The 21,730-nt window shown below is 38.1% G+C and overlaps 1 protein-coding gene across 7 annotated transcripts in view; it reads left to right on the top strand.

Moving 5' to 3' along the window:
• Positions 1-21,730, top strand: part of tead1b (TEA domain family member 1b) — an 83,314-nt gene that overhangs the window by 18,025 nt on the left and 43,559 nt on the right. For all 7 annotated transcript variants that reach the window (XM_081357163.1, XM_081357165.1, XM_081357167.1 and 4 more), the window contains exon 3: positions 6,143-6,395. In XM_081357163.1, coding sequence (XP_081213289.1) covers positions 6,248-6,395 — 148 coding nt within the window. In that variant the 5' untranslated portion in view covers positions 6,143-6,247. The remainder of the gene's footprint in view (positions 1-6,142; positions 6,396-21,730) is intronic.

The following is a 21,730-nucleotide window of genomic DNA, read 5'->3' on the forward strand; positions in this document are numbered from 1 at the left end:
ACAACTTGCAGGTGCTCACATTGTTTGAGCACAGAGCAGGACTTGTTTCTCCATTATAGTGTAATTTTTAATGAATCAAAATGGAGAGCCTTCCAGCTACATCCTTTTTCACTCATGCCAAAATGCATTTGTCAAGGCTTTTTGGCTGTGTGTGTCTGTGAGCTGCTGCACCATAAGGAAATCTCACTATGTCTGACATTCTGCAATCTTTGCAGTAGTTTACTGCTTTCTGTGAGTTACATCTAGTCCTTTCATCAGGTAAGATTATAAAACTTTTGCATTAGATTCTGGACGTCGAAAGAAAGCGTTTGGCGTAATGGCTGCATGTGTGAATCAAAAGCACTTAGTGGTCAAGACGCCATTTTACGGAGGTATTAATACGTTATATACATCATATAAATCATATACACTTTAAAAGAGAAATTTAATAATATCTCTCTCTGTCTCTCTATATACTTCCCCTTGTAGCATACAGAATATTTATTTTTTAATGTTTTAATAAAACAAAAGTAGTACAGTTTATGATATTGCAATTTTAACTGGCCAAAGCATTACACTAATCATCACCTAATCAGTATCGACAAGAATATCAATATCAGTACATCCTTAATATTAATAAAAATAACAATATTGATAAGTCCTCTCACAGCTCCTGGCTGGATAACACAACCACAAAGTTAGAAATACAGAAACAAGACACTTCACATCAAATTTTTATTACAAATTCCAAAATTAAGTTGTTTTTTAATGAAGTATATCTAATAATCGTGAAATCTATGCCAAAACTTGACCTGAAAAATACTTGAAGGCTACATGGCATTGTTTTATTTGAATTATATTTGTTTTTATATCAATATTTAACTTTTTTTAACCGCATATTCATGTTTACTTTGTTTTCAATGGTATTGGTACTACTCAAATTCTATTATTGTGACAGCACTAGAAAATATTTAGGTGTAAAAACTACTTTGCTAACATTTAGAATTTCCTCATGAGGTAAATGTCCTTGTATTTTCATTTTCTCTCAGTGTCTCTCAAGTGTCTCTCAGATGTAAATTTAATAAGCTCTAGCAAACGTTTTACCTATTGTTTGTCTCTATTTAGACAAGACGTGTAAGAACTGACAGTTTGCTGTGAAATATTTTTGAGAGCACTTACAATTACAAAATGACCTGATATAAAACAAAGTCTATTAGAGTTGTCTTCCTAAATGTTGTTCACTTTTGCAAAAGAGTCAGCACATTCTGTACATCTCTTCGAAGGATTTTCTTGCTCACATCTGATGAATGACGTCTTTATCAATTGCAGGGGAAAAGGCTAAAAGATAAAATCCTGCTTTAATCACACTCCCATTTATTGTGCATGTTGAAGTAATCCAATAATGCAGCGCTCTCGAACAAGGCGGAAATTATCATTATCTTTTAGGCGGCATTGATCTGGGATCCCCATGAGAGATGTTGCATGAAATAGTGGCAGAGGTGAATCAGTTACGTTGACGTATCGAAGGCTAAATGATCATCGAGGGACTTGTAGCATGTAGCATGATTAGGCTGTTTTTAGGCTATTGATTTTTCTTCTTTAACACTTGTTTCTGTAAATGCATGTTCATTTCACGTTTGATCTGCAGCAGCAAACATTGCTTATATAATATTGCATTTAGAAGTAACTGGCCTTCGATGCAACCCATGGTTTAGTCGCTAACATTTAACCCAACCATATAAGCCCGGTCCAGCGGCTGTGATCCGCTGCATCAGACTGACTGTTTCTCTCCACTAAAAGCGGCTGCCTATCTAGAACCAGCTACTACACTTTCCATTACCATCAAAGGCAGAATAACCTCCAATTAATGTAAGTGGAAATGTAAATTCAGAGTAGATCCATTTGGTCTGGTGATAAAACTCAGAGCAGTGAGTGGTTAGAAATTGCCATGGCCTAGTGTTATTCTGAGCATTCATCTTGTGCAGTTTAAACTTTGCATTCATCTTGTGCAAATTAAGCTTTAATTGCTATTGCATTTTACTAGCAAGGCTTAAATAATCTTTTGAAAATATGCTCATTTGCTAAAGATGATAAGTCATTTAAAATAGAAAAATGGTTCTGCTTTACTTAGAGTTTGTAATATTATCAAAAAATCTGATTTTCAAATGACCTCTATTAGTAGTGTTAAGTGAAAGTATGTACTTCTCTGGTAAAAGTTCATACAGTGTTTAGGAGAATTGGGGGAATACTGTGACTTAGTTACAGTGTACTTTCTCAAATAAGTACTGAGTAATATTAATTAACTATAGTGTTACAGTTAGGGTTATGATTTGGTTAGGGTTAGTAACTTGCAATTATGCATAATTTACTGTTATTACTATAGTAAGCACATGTAGTAACTATTCCACCTTAAAATAAATTGTTGCTAATTGCATCTTGATTCCAAAGTCTTACTGTTAATGCTTTCTTGTTAGCATATTTCAAAATTCTTTCTTAACTTTTAGGTTCAAACCTTTAAAAAACGCTATTGGACCTCCGGCATTCCTCGCCAATTTTTACAGAAAATGCCAAAAGATGCACAAGATTTGTGGGCAATATTAGCTGAAGTACATAATCCACACAACTTTGGCTTACTACTGTATTAGTGCACTAACACATTTTATCTTGCATACTAAAGGATAGACCGCATGTAAAAATGGAAACCAACTATTGAAAATCAGTGACTTTTATGGCAATGTCCCTTTTAAGGTAAATCTCAAGGCAGATATTTCCATGCAATTACAGCACATTGATTGGGGGCACATTTCAGTTTAAATAACATGTCTTCCAAAGCAGTAATAAAACTGGACAACAATGATTGTGCTTCTTCAGCTCAAATCAGACACTCAAAACGTTTTTTTTTCAGCTAATGCAAAACTAAATCTACCTGTTAAAGTGGGATTGTTCATGTCACTTTGAAACTGGTATTTTCTATAGGGAAGTCAAACTCCATCAGGCGAAACAGACGTGTTGAGACATTGGCCTTAGCTCCCGCTCTCAAGTAGGCCACACGTGGCCAAGGGACCAATGGCAGCCATTTTTCAAGAAGGCTTTCTGTTAGCATATGGAAGCCAGCACTGCAAGGATAGCTGAAGTAAACATGTTTATCTATGCTGAGCTCCTGAGCGTTCCCCTCAAACTGGCCATCTTTAAACAGTTTGTATATCTGATAGAGGGGGAGAATGCGCTTCCAAGATGAGGCACTGCACTGAACAACCACATTATGTTTGCAGCAGTGCTGGAAGTGATTACCAGTGTAGTTCATTATTCAGTTTTGTTGGAGGGGGGGAGGGGGTGGGGGGGAGCATGAAGGCCCAAAGCATTTAGTGGTCAGAAAGGGGAGGCTTTTTTTCCTCTCTCATCAGTCTGTGAGTCTGTTCTGCAGTGTCAGCATTCAGCACACAAACACGGAATTCAGTAAAAGCTCTCTCCACTCTCCCAGAGCGTTTCCCCCCTTTTTTTTCCAACAGCCTGCTCCCTTCCCCCCTCGTGAACTGACATTCTAGAAGAAACATATGCTCCTAGTCCACATCACAACAGCTTGTGCTGCCTGAATGGAAGAAGGCACGTAGAGAGGAAGCTGTCGGAAGGGTGGGGGAAGGGGTGGAGTGATAAACGGAGAAGAGGGGAGAGTCTTCAAGAATGCTCATGAGTTCTTGGAGGTGTTGCATGTTGAACCTATTGAGTGGTTCATGTGAAGTTGAGTGGAGAATATAATATTTTCAAGAGGAAATTACATTTTTACCGTTTATGACCCCAGTTTATGGGGTGATTTGGAGTAGGGGCCAAAGCTCAGGGCTGGTACTTGGGAAGTTGCTGTCTCCTTCTAAAGTCAACATGATATTAAAATGGACTTTATTTACTTTCTTAATGCATGTTCCTATCCTGATCGTGCATGACTCATTAGAGCATTAGAACAAAATGTTTGTCTTTGTGAACTTTATCATATTGTAATGATGTCAATGTCACTTTTATTTGTATAGCACTATTAAAACAACACATGTTAACCAATGTGCTTTACACCATCTCAGTAAGATGTTGTAGTAAGACAAAATAGTACAATAGTAATAGAATAAAAAGAATAAAAAATTATCATCAAAAGGATGAATAGGCCATGGCAAACAAATGTGTCTTAAGTTGTACTTTAAAGACATGTACAGAGTCAGCGTCCCTAACATGTAATGGTAAGCTATTCCAAAGTCTTGGCACTACTACCCCAAATGCACAATCCCCTTTCTGGCTTAACTTGGTCCTTGGAATTTTCAGCAAATTTTGAGTTGATGATCTCAAAGTTCTTCCTGCCTGATACTCCATTAACAGATTGGAAGTATCAGAGTACCATTTCCGTTTATTAACAGTAAATATATTTGCAAGTCATCTGCATAGCAATGAAATGCGATGTCATACTTCTTGAAAATGTCTCCCAACAGGAGCATATAAAGCGAAAAGAGCATTGGGGCCAGGATAGAGCCTTGTGGCACACCACTAATAAGTAATGTCGATCCCGATGTACACGAGCCAAATCTTGCCTTGCTTCTAGGAGTCAGGTATGACTTAAACCAATTTAGGGCCTTCCCCTGAATCCCTACATACTCTTCTAGCCGCGAAAGCAGTACCGTGTGATCTATTGTATCAAAAGCTGCAGTTAGGTCTAATAAAACTAACACTGCTGAATCACCAGCATCCACTGTCATCAGTAAATCATTGAACACTTTTTTTTTATAACTTTATAATAACTTGCTCTTCATCTGAAAACTACTTTCTTTTTCAGCTGACATCACAAATCCATTTTACTTTTTGAACTCCTCACTCCAACCACCAACCTCCATTCAGGCTCCAATAATTTTTGATGTATACACTCCCTCAATAAAAAAAAAAAAAAAAAATCCCAACAACAACAACAAAAAAGTAAAAAGCAGTCACTGTGACGGTACTAAAAAGGTACTAATATTTACCATTTATGTACTAATATGTACCTTGAGGGCATAGCATATGCACCCTTTAGAGGTAAATAAAGTACAAAGGTGTATCTTTTAGAAGGGTAACATTTGTACCATATTTTCCATGAGTTTAAAATGAAATATCAGCCTACATTTTTCTTTTTGAAAATCCAGTTTTCACTCATACTTCCGATACAGTGGTAAAATGGTAGCACAATGTTTTTTAAAGAAGTGCACCATCACAAATGTGCCCTTGAGAAAGGGACAACAACATCTAAACCCAGCCGACTTCTACCCGACAGTCAAAGCGGCATTGCGTCAAGAAAGTGTGGACTTGGAGGAAGATCGCGAGAGCTTAGGGTCCCAATTAGGGCCAAGAAGGACACTTAGATAAAATCGTCTTCAAATGACTAGCCTACACATTTGGAAGGCCATGTTTGTTTTCCTACTTGATTTGTGTTTTTTTTTATATATATATATTTTTATTTTATTAGATTTCACTAATGTATGTTGCTCAGGTTATTTACTTTATAGAGTAGATGGGAGGTCATTATTTAATTTTCATTCATTCATATGAATATGAATATGAATATGAGGGCAATATTGCCCTGGATGCTGATAAAGAGGGGCAACTCGAAACCGGGCAACTGAGTTTGAGATTGTTCTCCTTTTGACAGATAAATTTTATGTTTTTTATGGAAATGTCTGGTGGTTTTAAGAAATGTTTAAGCTTCTAGTCAGAAAATTTCCTCAGGCAATTGGATTTAAGTTGCAGCAATCTTAGATGCATGTCTTCAAAATTCATATGCTGTCATAATGCTACGAAAAAGTCAAAGTAATTTAGGGAGCGCTACCTTTATTGTCACTTTGACTGACAATTTAACAAAAAGAGCATTTTAAAGTGAAATGTCGTTAAATGTAGTTAAAGCTGAAGTTTTCTCAGTGTTAAAATACTTTAAACCAAAGTCCAGTTTAATATATTTAGACAACTATGAGTAAGCCATTCATTGAATGCACCAAAGAGTGCAACATCTTTAAACCTCCTTTTGTTTGAGTGGTTCTGGCTCAACCAGTGGCATGAGTTTAAAGTGATACTACCAGCAAATAATGCCATCACCTGAAATCTCACCAGAAGATATCCGTGCAGGAGAGTAACCACCACAACTCTGTTTATTGTCTTCCAGGATTCACCCTAGTCTGCTCCAGGCTTCGGCTTGGAGGTCCCAACCGCCACCATTGATCCCAGCAGCTGGAGTGGCAGTGAAAGCTCTGCCGAGGATATTGAGAGGATGAGCGACTCAGCAGACAAGCCCATTGACAATGACGCTGAGGGGGTGTGGAGCCCTGACATAGAGCAGAGCTTCCAGGAGGCACTGGCCATCTACCCGCCCTGTGGACGCCGCAAAATTATCCTCTCGGATGAAGGCAAGATGTATGGTAAGAACACAGTGTTTCTTACAAACTATACCGTAAGGATACGGCCACAAACAATCTCTCTGTTTCTTCAGGCAGCCAATCAACAGTTGACAGAAAAATGTCTGCTGTCGATTTTGGTGTGGCTCAGTTGACAAATTATAATGTAGCAATTTAGCAAACAATAACACTGTTCTTACCAGTTGTATGTGTTAAAGGGACATTTCACTGCTGGAAAGATGAATGTGTATTTAAATTGGGTCATTTATGTAGTAGAAATGTGAAATTATTTTAGAAGTTGGTGCCTTCTAGACTGAGAAAAGCCAGAAAATGTATTTTTGGCTCATGTGGATGAAAGACAACAACTCCCAGAATGCACTTGCTTCGCTGCCCTACGAGGCCACTCCCAAGCCACGCCTATCGGTTACAGAGGGCAGTATCGGAAGAAATGATACGACTAGGCTACTAGTTGACTCGAAACTGAAAAGACGCCGTTTTATTGTGAGATCCCCCTATGGGCGGGTTGAACACATGCGGAACGAGCTCCTACTACTGACTGTAATCTCTCGCCTCTGGACAAAAAAGCCTCAGATGACGCAAAATGACGATTGGAGGCAAAATGCGTCACCTCTTTTTTCCAGACACACAATAAAGAAACTCTCATCTCAGGGGGACATGAGGGAAGCACGGTCATTCGAAAATACTACCGGATTTCTACTGATACAAAGCTTAATGCTAATCGGTGAAGTATCGCTTTAAATCTCTTCAATAGTCATCTGAGGTTTTGTCCTAACCAGTCACAACCATTGATCACTTAGGATCACTTGGTTCCAATTTCCCCAGCAATGGTGAAATCTAGTAAGTCAAAAATCATGCTCAGTGGCTGGAAATTAAAATTGTCATACATTTGTGCTAAATGTTCCTGGTCTTTTTGGCCGTAATTCAGGTCATTCCAAAGGAAAACATCTGTTGGGATGCATGATACATACTTCCATACAATGAGAAGCACAAAAGATAAGCTCCCTGCTGTCAAAATAAAAGTTGAATGGTTTAGTGTTTGAAAAAGACATCCTTAAGTATTAGTATTTTAATTTAAAAAGTAATATATTATTTTATTTTATTTACAGGGACATGTTACAATAGTAATTTTTATATTATTATTATTATTATTATTTTATAGCAATATTCATATATAATCAAAAAATATTGGCCAAATTGTACCCTACAAACAAAAAAAACAGCAAAAAAATTGGCTTGGACAAAATGTTATTGATGCATGCATAGTTTTGCATGCAACTTGCCTTTTGTTTTCTGAAACCACTTTCCTTTTTTTTTAATAGACATCGCCAGGCCCTCGTATTTTTCACATTTCAGCACTATTCAAGATCCAGATTTTTTTCTAATTGAATATGCTGTTTCACTTCACATTATAGGAGTAATATGGATTGTGAACACCGTTTTTCCATTGAAATATATTTGACTTTTAATGACTTGCTGCTGGAAACTTGTCACTTTGCATCTGGTTAAGACACATTGTAAATGTCACATGACAAGGTAACATCACGAATCCCTTACGATGTAGCCTCAACACTCAGGCTGCTTGGATTGGCCCCAGAGGTGATCGAAGGAGAAGTGAGAAGTGAAACTGAAGGCTCTGAGGAATTGCATGAGGGTGGAGAAGATGAGAATAATTGTCAATCGGGAATCTCTGAAGTCTTCGCGGGCCTCTGCAGCAGGCTTCCCATTCGTTGGGTTGTTTTTGAGTAGTGGGAGTGTAAGTAAAGCAGCATGAACTATTAGTCAGGAGCAGATGGTACTGCGGCTGTCACCAGCTGTGCCACCCCCTCCTCCACCCCCCTCCTCCTACTCCTCTCCTCTCCTCTCCTTCTCCTGCCGTCCTCCCCCTTTCCTCCATTCCTGGCAGGGTGATGTCATGGAAAGAGGGAATATTTTCTTTCTGCGGTGTTGGAGTCCCTCTCAGCTTGTCAGTGTCAAGTGAAAGCAGAAGGCCCTTGGGGCTTTCGTTTGCAGCTGTCATGTGACCCCTCCGGCCAAATGAAATGTAAAGTTTAGGAGTGGCAGCAAAGCCTCTCAGCTGCCACTATAAAAAAGTGTTTTGGGCCACCCTGCACACCCTCTGCTCTCAAACTCACTTTCATTCACTCCCTCCGTTAACAGTTAAAGCAAGGAAATAGGTTTGGCTGACCAGTTTTAAATGACCAAGTCCAAGTGAAAGAGTCACTACTGCTCAGACTGATATAAAGAGAGTTAATTTTGGGGGGTTTTGTTTATTATGTTATATAAGTCAATGCAAAAACAACAAATTAAAGCCAGATTATGTAATTAAATTACAGTAAATTTCACAACAAATGTTTTACACTACCATTTAAAAGTTTGGAATCTTTAAGATTTTTTTATGTTTTGAATGACGTCTCGGTCACACTTTAGATTACGGTCCAATTCTCACTATTAGCTATTAACTATGACTTCTTGTCTCAATAATCTCCTAATTACTGCTTATTAATAGTTAATGGGTAGCTGTTACATTTAGGTATTGGGTAGGATTAGGGGTGTAGAATAAGGTCATGCAGAGTAATCCATTAATTTGTGCTTTATAAGTACTAATAAACAGCCAAAATCCTAGTAATATGCATGCTAATAAGCAACTAGTTAATAGTGAGAATTGGACCCTAAACTAGTGTGTTACCGAAGTCTCTTATGCTCACAGAAGCTGCTAATTTATCTGATGAACAATCCAGAAAAAACTAATATTTTGAAATATGATTACAATTTTAAAGAAACAGTTTCTTATGTAATATATTTTAAAATGTTATTATTCCTGTAATCAAAGCTGAATTTTCAGCATCATTACTGCAGTCTTCAATGTCACATGATCATTCAGAAATTATTCTAAAATGCTGATTTGGCACCTCTCTTGATACATTATAAATGATCAATGTTGAAAATTGTTTTTGCTGCTTAATATTTGGAATACCGTGAATGCCATCATGTGACACTGAAGACTGGAACAATGGCTGCTGAATAATCAGCTTTGCCATCTGAGGAATAAATTGCATTTTAAAATATATATTGAAATAGAAAACAGTTATTTTAAATTGTAATATTTCAAAATTGTATTGTATCAGATCATTGCATCATTGGAGATAAAAAATTCCAGACTTTTGAATGGTAGTGTACTTGTAACATTTTGAAGTATGTATAAAGTAAAAAAAAAAAATATATATATATATATATATCTTATATAAAGTTTTGTTGCATTAGCAGATTTGTCGCTTGTTTTTAGCATAAACCATATTAATAAAATGTATTGTTTTTTTCAAGGTTATTGCTCAAAAAAGTTAATGAAACTGCAAAATACCGCTGCTGTACCATATTCAAAACAGTTCTTTCAAAAGAAATCTTGACAAACAATTTTGCTTCTGCTTATTGTTGTTAAATATAAGTATAATTTTTACTGATTAAAGGGTTAGTTCACCCAAAAATGAAAATTATGTCATTAATGACTCACCCTCATGTCGTTCCAAGCCCGTAAGACCTCTGTTCATCTTCGGAACACAGTTTAAGATATTTTAGATTTAGTCCGAGAGCTTTCTGTTCCTCCATTGAAAGTCAATGGACGGCATACTGTCCATGTCCAGAAAGGCAATAAAGACATCATCAAAGTAGTCCATGTGACATCAGTGGCTCAATCTTAAGTTTATCAAGCGACGAGAATACTTTTTGTGCGCAAAAAGTAAACAAAAATAACGACTTTATGCCACTATTCATTTCCTTCTCTCTGTGCCTCGAGTGAGTTCGAGTAGTGTTTTTGAGCAGCGCGTCTGTGTTGTACGTCACACGTAGGCTCACTATTGGCCGACGCTGGTCATGTGTGATGCGTGTGACGTACAACACAGACGCGCTACGCTGAAACACTACGCGAACTCACTCGAGACCAGAGAGAAGGAAATGAATAGTGGCATAAAGTCGTTATTTTTGTTTACTTTTTGCGCACAAAAAGTATTCTCGTCGCTTTATAAACTTAAGATTGAGCCACTGATGTCACATGGACTACTTTGATGATGTCTTTATTGCCTTTCTGGACATGGACAGTATACCGTCCATTGACTTTCAATGGAGGAACAGAAAGCTCTCGGACTAAATCTAAAATATCTTAAACTGTGTTCCAAAGATGAACGGAGGTCTTACGGGCTTGGAACGACATGAGGGTGAGTCATTAATGACATAATTTTCATTTTTGGGTGAACTAACCCTTTAAGAACAGGAGTTTTTCAGTCAGGAAGAGAATTTTATAGTGAGTGAAACAATGCTGAATAATGAAACGGTGCTGAATTTTCTATTACAGTTTCTTGTACATCATTTGTACAGAGGAAGTAGCATGTGAGTCATTATAGATCCAACAGGAAATTATATCAACAAAAATCACCTGACCACGTAAGCAGTGGAGAGCTGGTGTGCTGACCTGTCTGAGAGTGCAGGGATTGACTAGAGGTCAGCTTTAGCAGCTGTTCAGGGTGTCTGGTTTCATGTTTACTCAACAGCGATGTCCATCATAGCCTCAGGAGTAATGTTTCACAGTCCTCCAGACCACAGGCAGAGACAACAAGAAAGCAGCACACAGTCACGGGTCGCATTGTTACACGTATTACAAGCAGATGATCACATACTGTAGATGAATTCGATTTGTACACAAAGTTTTGACTTGATGCTTTTAAAAGCAAGACCTCAGGATTGTTGTCTTTGGGAAATTTTTGGTTGTTCTCATAATCTGTTACAGATCTGTTTGAAGAAAAGACGAATAACAAAGCAATTGGAGGCTACAGTGAGTGTATGTGGGGATCATGTTGAGGATATAGAGAAAGTCTGTAGGCAGAAATCCTATAAGTATAAATAAACTGACTTTAATGGCTCTAGAAAAGGGACGTTACATTCCACATAAGCCAAAGCAACAGTCTGGATGACAGGTCGTCCACTCAGCCAGTTCATCTTACACCATGAGTAATAGCATTTTCAGCAACTAGAAATTTGTCTCTGCACACTGCATGCAAAGCCTCTCTGTGACATTACACAATCACAGCAAATCAGAACATATTTGATGTTTGACGTACAGTTGTAAAGAGCAGCATTTTGAACCAAATTAGATTTTGGCCAGGAAACCAGGTGATTGACAAAATGTCACATCACTGGTTAATAAAACAACGTGATATTTTGTCATGGAAAAGGTTATCATTTGTTGCTTTATCAAGTTACCTGCCAAAAGATTATTGTGTTTTAACCTCATGCCATCATATCCATGCATAATATTTTTGCCTCACAAAAATGTAAAAACTCAAAAGTTATATGAAATAGAACTTAATAATCATGGAAATGAATGCTTACAATAAATCTGTATACTGTATTTTCTGGAAAATAACTTGACTATACACCTGACTAAGTCACACAGGGTCAAAATTGCATTGTCAAGAGAAAAAAGTCACATTGGTGTATGTATAAGTCACATTTTATTATTACATTCGAAAATAAACATGTATACTTCCCTTCAGTCCACAACAATTAATTTCAATTCAACGATATTCAGGCCCATTTTCTGTATGCGGATTACTTAGTTATCTGGATTTTACTGTTGACATTATCCAGGATTGTTAGGGTCTTTGAAGCTCATCCTGGAGTTGCTGTCATATCAGCTTATTTCACGTAAACAAGATTCGACTGCATCTTTTTAAAGGTAAAAATTTCTCTCAGATACTTTCTTAATAGAGCACCATATTGAACCTGGGAAATTAGTACTTAAAAATATAAATGTAAATATGTTATTATACACATAATAATACATATACAATTAAATTGAGTCTATAATAATAGACAGAGCCATTTTTACTCATTGAAAGATTTATTCGTGAGGGAATAATTATCATAATTTTATTGGAGCCTTACACACAGGGCTTGGCATTGACTTTTATGCTCACCAGCCACTGTGGCTAGTGGTTTTCCAAAGTTACTTGGCACTCAGCATTTTCACTGGCCACATTTTTGACATCGATACCATGGGGAAAAACTGCCATATAGATATTTTTAATGTTATCTCATAATTTGGCAGCAGGAATATTAGGCTGCTGTCACTTTAACGCCTGACACGCGGATCCATTATACTGTTACACATGTGTTTTCTTTCTCAACTGTTTACATTCACTTAAGACATAACCGACTGTGTTTACATTAAAGGGTAACTCTCGCCAAAATTGAACCTAGGCTCTTTTTGTTAATCTACCCGAGTCAAACTTTCATGTAAAAGCACAATTAGAATGGAAACGCCACTTTTAAGATTGATCGTATTTTCGTTTTAGGTCAAAATGCCTTTTGAATGGGAGTGCATGGGGCACTTCTGTGATACCATCAAAATCGCTATTTTTAAAACACTTAGGAGGCTCGACACAACATGAAACTGTGCTGGAACCTGGAAGTATCACCAGGGGCTCTACACATGAACTCCAGCATTGAGAACATTGTTTGTGTACACAGAGTTTACTAAAAAGAAAGGTTTTGACTCGCTTTATGAGTTAGTGTTTCCGGTGGCTGAAATTTTGTCAGTCAAAAGTAGTCGATCTCCGAATGCAACGTAAAAATAGCGATTTTGATGCTATCATAGAAGTGCCCCATGCACTCCCATTCAAAAGGCATTTTGACCTAAAACGGAAATACGGTCAATCTTAAAAGTGGAGTTTCCATTCTAATTATGCTTTTAAACGAAAGTTTGACTCAGGAAGATTAAAGAGCCTAGGTTCAATTTTGGCGAGAGCTACCCTTTAATACTCGCCAAAACCGGCATTTTGACGTTATTTTGTGTGTATTTGACTGTTGAAGCGCAATAAAAACTCAATTTAGTGCTGAGAGGTGGCTTTGTGCGCACACTTTGGATGTGAGCACAAAATCTGCGGGAATGAGTAAATTTATGCGCAATACACGCTTTCCCACACCGAAATTCAAGCCCTTCAACACTAACAATATTCATAAAACGCAAAGGAAAGAGAGAGGAGGCGGGTAACGCGGGTTTGTGTTTAACTCACTGTCGGAGAGATGAGAGAGAGAGTAAGCACAGCTGGTATCGTGTATCTATTCTGCGGAAAATGAGTATTGTATCGATGTGTGTTGAAAAAGCGATATTTTTAACAACACTACATTGCACTTCTTTCAGATGCCTTTTTAAAAGACTACAATTGAAAAATGTATTTATTATATACTAAATTCAAGCCGCCAAAGTTGCTAGTAGGAGTGACAGCGTTACACGCCACTGCTGAAATACAGCCGCATTTGGCAGGTTGGCGAGTGTTAATGTCAAGCCCTGCTCACACACATTACATAGCCTACAGTTAGTATGAACCATGCATTAATTTGAATGGTGACAGCTATTATACGGGTGGCTTGATTCAGTGCAGGAGATTCAGATAACTTAAAATAATGCAACGTAAAAATTCTGTCTACTGTGCCATTACAAGTGTGTTATTGACCCCTAAAGAGGTTTATCCGCTTCACACTTACAATTTAATGAATTGCTAATAACAATAGGCTACACTTGACTCTGAAAAAATGTAAAAGATTGTACAAATCTTAGGAATCATGAAAAATGGAAATATCTTGGAATCATGTAACAAACAATTACGAATTGCTTGTGCTTGGCTGTTTCCTTTTTAAATTATGTGATGTCATTATGTTCCTGTCTTGCCACCAGCCAATTGTGAATTGCTAATCATGGTTTCAAGTATTGATAAATCTGCCCTTTCCAATGAACACAAGAACACGCAGTAATATCAGAGAACTTAATCCAGATATCTTAATCAAATCTACAAATACGTTTGATGAACCAAATTAGCCAGAGAACCAGAGACCTGGTATCTGTCAAATCATCTCAGGGATGAAGAACGGACCCCAGAACAGGAATAAAAAAATGTATCAAACAAACATAAATTGCAATGGCATTCATTATAAACAACATTTATTATAAACGACAAGCCTAAACTAATTTATTTAAAGCAAAACATGTGGGGAATGCGCTATACAAATAACCTAATCCAAATGTGAGCATTTTTTGCGTGCTTGACATTAATTGCATTTCTTAAGTTGCTTTTGGATATAAATTTTATCAAATTTCAGATGATAAAAAAGTGTCTTTTATTCAATACGGTACATATGAGTATGTTTTGGCAATGTAGACCTTTTTTTTTTTTGTCTATAAGGATTTGAGCATTGCCTTTAGTGCGGATCTCTGAAAGGCAGTGTTCGGGCTTTCACAAAGTTTGGCGGGACATTGAAGGCAGCAGATTGCGGCTGCCCTCTCTCTGAGCGTAGAGTCGTTGTAAAGTCTCGTCTTTCAGCTCTGCAGCTGTCACTGGGTCCTAGTGCCAAAGCCATCGCACCGTGAACTGTGACCCGCTCACTCACTCAACCATTAACAAGGGCCGTTACAACTGTCAAAACAAGAGACAGTGGGGTTCCGGGACAAATTAGAGAAACAGACTTGATTGGCATTTTTGGTGAATTGAATGTGGTTAATGGGCCGTTTTTCTATACAGGGTTATTTTGACTCTTGGGTTGTTGTGCACGTCTATTGTGGCCCATTTACAAAACAGACATAACAGGCTCTACCCTCGAAATCCAGCTGAAGTTCTTTCGTTTTCATTCACATTTTGCAGTTTACAAATACATTTATTTGCATTTATGCCTAATTGCATTAAACAAACAGCTTTTCCGCCAACACACCATTTTGAAAAAAGGCTAGCATTTAACACGTATATTATGTTGCCGGTCAATCTGATCTGCAGATCAGTCTGATTGTTTTTTCTTGAAGTTTTCTTGAAGTTGTGTGACTTTTTCTCATTTAGGGTGATGAACATGCTTGCAAAGCCGCAACACTTGATGTGTTGTGGAATGTGCGTATGAAATTTATACTACAATTATGAGATTTACGGGTCAATTTGACCCACACATTTCATGGTTAACCCTCATCCTCTCCTCCGGTATCTGTAACAAATCCTTCCCTGCATTGTAAATGTGTTCAAATCAAACCACTTCATATGTGCAGTCTGCATTGGGACTGATTGATATTTTAAAACTGAACTGATTGAAAATCGAAAACAAACAAACAAACAAACATTGCCCCCTTTATGTGACCTCCCATTGATATAAATGGGAATTCCTAGGTGTGTGTGTGTATGCATGTGAGTGTGTTCTGCATTGGGGATGTTCTGGAGTCTCATGCCTTCATTTATATGCGTGTTTGTTCTTTTTTTGTGACCAAAAAAAAATAAAATCCCCATTTCTCATTCATTCCAATGGGGGTCAAATTGACCCGCGAGGGAAAGATTTGTTACAATTTTTATTAAAGCCCCATACTTAGTCAGGTGACTGGATTCAACTCCTTGAATCCAGTCAAACTTTTTTAGTGTATACCAAGTTCAAGTGTGACAACAGTCCTAAGGTCTTGGATCACTCCAATGAACACTCAAGGCAGCTGCTGAACCTAAATTAAAACACTTTTTTAATGTCAGTATCTCAACTACCCTGTAAGGATATTTACATTTATGCATTTGGCTTGCATTTTTATCTGAATAAATTTACACTATGTCAAAGACGTGCCTTTTTAATTGTTCATGGATGTTAATTTAGCTGGGATTCGAACCCATCTTGGCGTTGCAAGCGCTTTTGCTCTACTGTTTGAGCTTCAGGGAAGCACACAGAAAAACTGCTTTTCATAGTTCTTTTGTTTAAAATGTTAAAATGTTCTAAAAATGGTTTCAGTACTATTTACAAAATTCATCATTTGTGAAATCAAAACCGTTTAATAAATAGTTTATATTTATTTATTTATTTATTTATTTATTTTGTGTGATAAGTAAGTGTCCTTTTGTGTCATGACCTTATAACCTTTTTTTTGTTTTGTTTTTCATAGTGTGAATTTTTGTGAATTGTATTGAATCCAGTTAAAGGGGGGGTGAATTACTGTTTCATGCATACTGAGTTTTTTACACTGTTAAAGAATTGGATTCCCATGCTAAACATGGTCAAAGTTTCAAAAGTTAAGTTGTACGTTTGAAGGAGTATTTTTGTTCCAAAAAATGTCCTTCCGGTTTGTCACAAGTTTCGGAAAGTTTTTTTCGAGTATGGCTCTGTCGTACGTAAGAGAGGGCGGCATTTCCTTATATGGGTCCTAAGGGCACTTCTCCGGTAAGATCGCGGGCGCGCGCGCGCACTCGTAAAACAGAGCAAGAGAGTGAAAGCAGTTCGCCATCAAAGCGCCCTGCCCGGCTTTTGGGAAGTCAATGTCACCAAAGAAGTGTGTTTTTGGTTGCCAGGGCAAGACAACCCTGCACAGATTCCCAAAGAACCCGGCGTTAAGGCACCCGTGGATGGAGTTTGTTTTCCTGAGCATAAACGGAGTTGTGTAAGGCTGTTTTTCCCTGCATTTCGACGATGATTGTTTTATAAACAAAGCCCAGATCGTCTAATGCTTAAGGATCGAGCAGTCACAATGATAAAGCTTCGCGGTCGTGCGTTGGAATGGTGAGTAAAACTGTTGAACAAATGTCTCTGTGTGTTGTTAGCTCGGCGCGTTAGCACAGCTTTAGCTCCGCCCACACGGCCCGCCTTCAGCCGCTCGTTTTTTTCCGGAAAGACTCGGTACAGCCAATCTTTCAATTAAAAATATAATAAAACAAAAGACTTTTTGGAGATATGAAGGATGCAATATTACTCTATAGGTACTCAAGATTAACAGGAGATTGAGTGAAAATTAGCATTTCACCCCCCCTTTAAAGGGGTGGTTGATTGCTATTTCACTTTTTTCATTTTAAATACTGTGTAATGTTGCTGTTGGTGCATGAACAGTATCTGCAAAGTTGCTGCGCTTAAAGTTCAACATAAGCGGAGATATTGTCTTTTAAAAATCAGGAAGTTTAATGCCTACAAAAACGTCTCGAATGGGACTACAACGAGATACTTCCCGGGTTTTATACGTAACTAACCCATACATTTACATCCACCCTCCCTCCGGAACATGTTCTGCTGTCGAAGAGGAGGAGTTATAGTGGAGAGCTGTAGCTGTCAGGTCTTCTGTGTTCAGGCTTCCAACAGACGCTGTAGTTCGTCAACAATGGTTAAAATTTAAGTTTGGTTATGTTCCTGACAATTACAATCGTAGTTTAGCTCTCTGTGCTGCGCATTTTACGGAAGACAGCTTCCAGAATCTACACGAGTTCAATGCCGGATTCAACAAGAAACTATTACTACAACATGAAGCAGTTACAGCTTTAAAACCAGAGGCCACAACCTGCAAGTAAGGTTTAATCATTTTAAATGTATTTGCCTGTATAATTTAAGACGTAATGTTTTAGTTTTATCAAGGATGTAAAAAAATGCCAGCGCTGGCTTTAGTATATGACAAACGCGTACAAACATTTTGGACCCGAATTTGTAATATGTACAAATTTTGTAAACGTATTTTCCATGTATACTTTATGACGTAATTTTTTTATTTGATCAAGAACGCAAACCAATGCCAAAGCTGTTTGTTTATAGTAGCTAGTTAGTTCGATGCTATTTTGTGTGTATAAGACAAACGTGTACAAACTTCAAAAAATTATCGCAACAGCGAACTTCAGCTGCTATCACATGTACACCTAAAGAAAACGACAAACTGAGTAAACTAAGCTTTGTGAATAGTTAAACGGTTGTTCATTCTATCAATAAAACAATATCTTTAAAAAACGGTATTACTCAGTCATGTATTCAGTTATATTAAATGTTTAATCAGGGGGAAAGCGTATCTCAAAAGCTAACAAACAGCAGTAGCATTTTCAAGTAACAGCGTATGGAAATTCTTTGAGAGAATAATAATAAAATAAAATAAATTACCATTCAGAAACGTTTAGTAAGAGCCGTGTTTGCGGAGGTCCTGCTTGACTCTCTTCATCACCGCTCTCTGGGTCTGATTCTGGCTCAAACTGATGAGGCAATATTGACACCATTACATTTGACCGGAGCACATGCAACTGTCGCCCTTAAAGGTAATGGGCGTGAAGATTCCGGACGCAGTTTAGCCAATTACAACACACCGGCCGAACTAACCAATCTGAGCTCATTGCCTCTTTCTGAGGGAGTGGTTTCATAGAATCAGGAAGTCAACCGGTCGTTCGAATGACAGAGGAGGAAGCGGCTTACAATAAAGGTGAAATTTATGAAAAATAAGGCGTTTTTTAACAAACGAAACACGAAGACATGTTATATTGCAGCCCATAAACACAATCAAGCAAAGAAAAAAGGCAGTAAACCACCCCTTTAAGGTCAGTTTAACCCCGCCCACATAAATTTGTACCCAGTATTTGAAGCTAATACCAGGGTAAAATAAATAAATAAATAAATAAATAAAATGTTAGTTAGTGCTGGTTGGGTGATGGTCTAACTGGTTGATCTGGAAAACCATGCTGTTGACTAGCAAAACTTAGTTGGTTTGCCTGGTGATTGATCCAAGGAAGTTTTTCTGGATAAGTTATTTAGGAAGCATGGTGAAAAATACAATTATCCCATGTTAAACACAACAAGACCAGTAGAGACAGGTCACAATGATCTATTCATCCAACTGACTAGTGATTAATGATGCAATTTCTATCCCTGGTAAAAAAAAAAGCCATCTTAATTGTGTATCAGCGTTCAGTCAAAACGCAGACTAGTTGATTTTGAAAATATCTGTTTTTTAGTAGTGATGAGTTTTGGAAATATTTTTTTTTAATCCAGTGATAATCAAATAAACATTTCTTAACCCTGTAAGGTATTCATGTTCGCACATTTTATTTTGATTTTTCTCCAGAGGCGAACATGAACGGTGACCGTACAACATTCTGACTCGTGTTTCTGTGATTCTTCTCTCTTGTGTACCATTGCTTTAATGAAATGCACTGGCTGACAGGCCACTCTCCAGAATGCCTCAGGAGCTGATGAGATCTCCTTTGAGAGGTCCTCCATGCTGATGAAGCACCCTGATTGGCTCGATGATTATTTTTGTTTTAGGGGCAGCTTAGAACCTGATGGCATCGAGATTCACACAGTTCTGTAATTGGTGTCCAGCAGCCTTTAGCCTCGATAAAACGGCCGCCGTGCATCTCCTGGCACTTACGAGAAGGAGAGGCGCAGGTATTTTGGTGCAGAGAGACCCACGGGATTGCACATATTCACTGCGCATAGCTCTCTGCTAGAGACGCCGTCCTGAGTACCCTTAAGCCCTTTGTTCCCCTGGCTGAATGCAGTTAATTAGCAACAGTCACTATAGCAACTGCCTCTCACTTCAAAACAATGTCTAATTTTTGTAGCAAAGCTTATCATACTGTTTACCTGATGGGCTCTCTAGCGCCCTGAGTTGTGCCGGGGCTGGCTCACTGCCCAGCCTCAGAGGTTAATTGTGACCGCGGTGAAAAACATCACAACAGCTGCTTTGTGATGAGAGGAGCATGAAAAGAGGTGGAAGAAAGTGGCGGTCCCCTTCAGCAGAAAGAAGCGAAGATGCGGCACTTACATAATTCACCTGCTTTGCGAGCCTCCATTCAGCATGCACTGCGTGATTACATACCCTCTGGATTATATAAATGAACACATGACCAGATGTGAAATATGGCAAAAAAAACGCACAATGGGACATTGAGTTCCCAGAAATTGCATTTAATGGATGTTATTGTGCACGCAGCAGAGTCCTTAAGTCAGATTGTTAGGAATAATGCGCCACAGCACAATGCTGTCCGTAATGTGTGTTATGTAGAAACTTCTTCCAGTTTCTTTTTCATGAACTTCATTTGCACTTCGAACTCAAAAGTCGTGTTGAAAAAATAGATTCTAATGCATACAGCGTCAAGCGATAAAATGGATATCTTCCATGTTCCATGAATTGTCTCAACCAGCCATGGCCTCAGCATTTGGTCGGTCGTTGCGTTGGGTAGCCCCGCCCACACTGAAGTCTCATTGGACTGAAGTACACCATCTTAAAGGGATAGTTCACCCCCCTCCCCCCAAAAATACAATTATTTTATAATTTACTCACCCTGTCAGACTTTCTTTCGGTCACACTTTAGGGTCCAATTCTCACTATTAACTATTAACTATGAATTCTGCCTCAATAAACTCCCAATTACTGCATATTAATAGTTAGTAAGGTAGTTGTTAAGTTTAGGTATTGGGTAGGATTAGGGATTTAGAATATGGTCATAAGGCATTACTATATAAGTACTAATAAGCAGCCAATATCCTAGTAATATGCATGCTAATACGCAACTAGTTAACAGTGAGAATTGGACCCTAAACTAAAGTGTTATATTTCTTTCTTCTGTGGAACATAAAAGAAGACATTTTGAGAAACATCAATGCGTTATTTTTTGTCCATACAATGGAAGTCTGGTCACCAAGTGTTTGGTTACCAACATTCTTCAAAGTATCGTCCTTTGTGTTCTGCAGAAGCAGCAAAATTATGGAACAACATGAGGGCGAGTAGATTGACAGATTTTTCTGGATAAATCTTTCTTGAAGATTCTAGTAAATTCAACACTGCAATAAACATTGTTTGCTTTGTTTTCTAGCACAAATGTAAAAGATCTTCAAAGGATTTAAATAAATAATATATTTATTTATATTAAAGTCTTAATATCTTATACAGTTAAATTTATCCAATTGCTTTAAGGATGTTTAGATATTTTTACTTGACAAGAAGACAAAATAGCCGATTAAGATCTCTATTACTTCCTGTCACCATGCACTGGATTTCAGACATGCGTGTTGGGAAAGTTTTCGTGACATTTATTAGTATAATCAGTCAGATTATTACCATAAAGCAGTGTAAATCTCACAATGTGATAGGGACGTGAGAATGCATGAGTCTGCTGTAATTATTACATGTGAAATGACCATCTGTCTCAGGAGCAACGAGCTGCTTTTAGTCACAGTCGCACTTGCTGGCATCAGTTTTTCTCCACCGCCGCGGTTCCCACAGCGCATCTGCTTGCTTTGAAGGTGGCAAACATTTATCGTATTGTGTCATTTCAACGCTGACCAAAGGATGAAAGACATTTTCAGGGAGTTCGCTGCCACGCTATCGGCCAAACGTTTACTGGACCCATTTCCCGGAGTTACCGCCACCATTGTAAGGCCTTTTTTGTTCACCGTGTTATTATAGATATGCAGTGTGCTCAGCAATCTCATCAAGGCCGGACTGGCGTCTCCGACGGGCACTAAGTGGCACTTGGTTTGCAGGGCTGCCGTGGATCATTTAGGCCTAATGAGCGAGCCTGGCCTCCCCCGTGGGGCTATCA

Source organism: Scardinius erythrophthalmus (genome assembly GCF_964197995.2).
Source record: "Scardinius erythrophthalmus genome assembly, chromosome: 2".
In the NCBI taxonomy this organism is placed as follows: Eukaryota; Metazoa; Chordata; class Actinopteri; order Cypriniformes; family Leuciscidae; genus Scardinius; species Scardinius erythrophthalmus.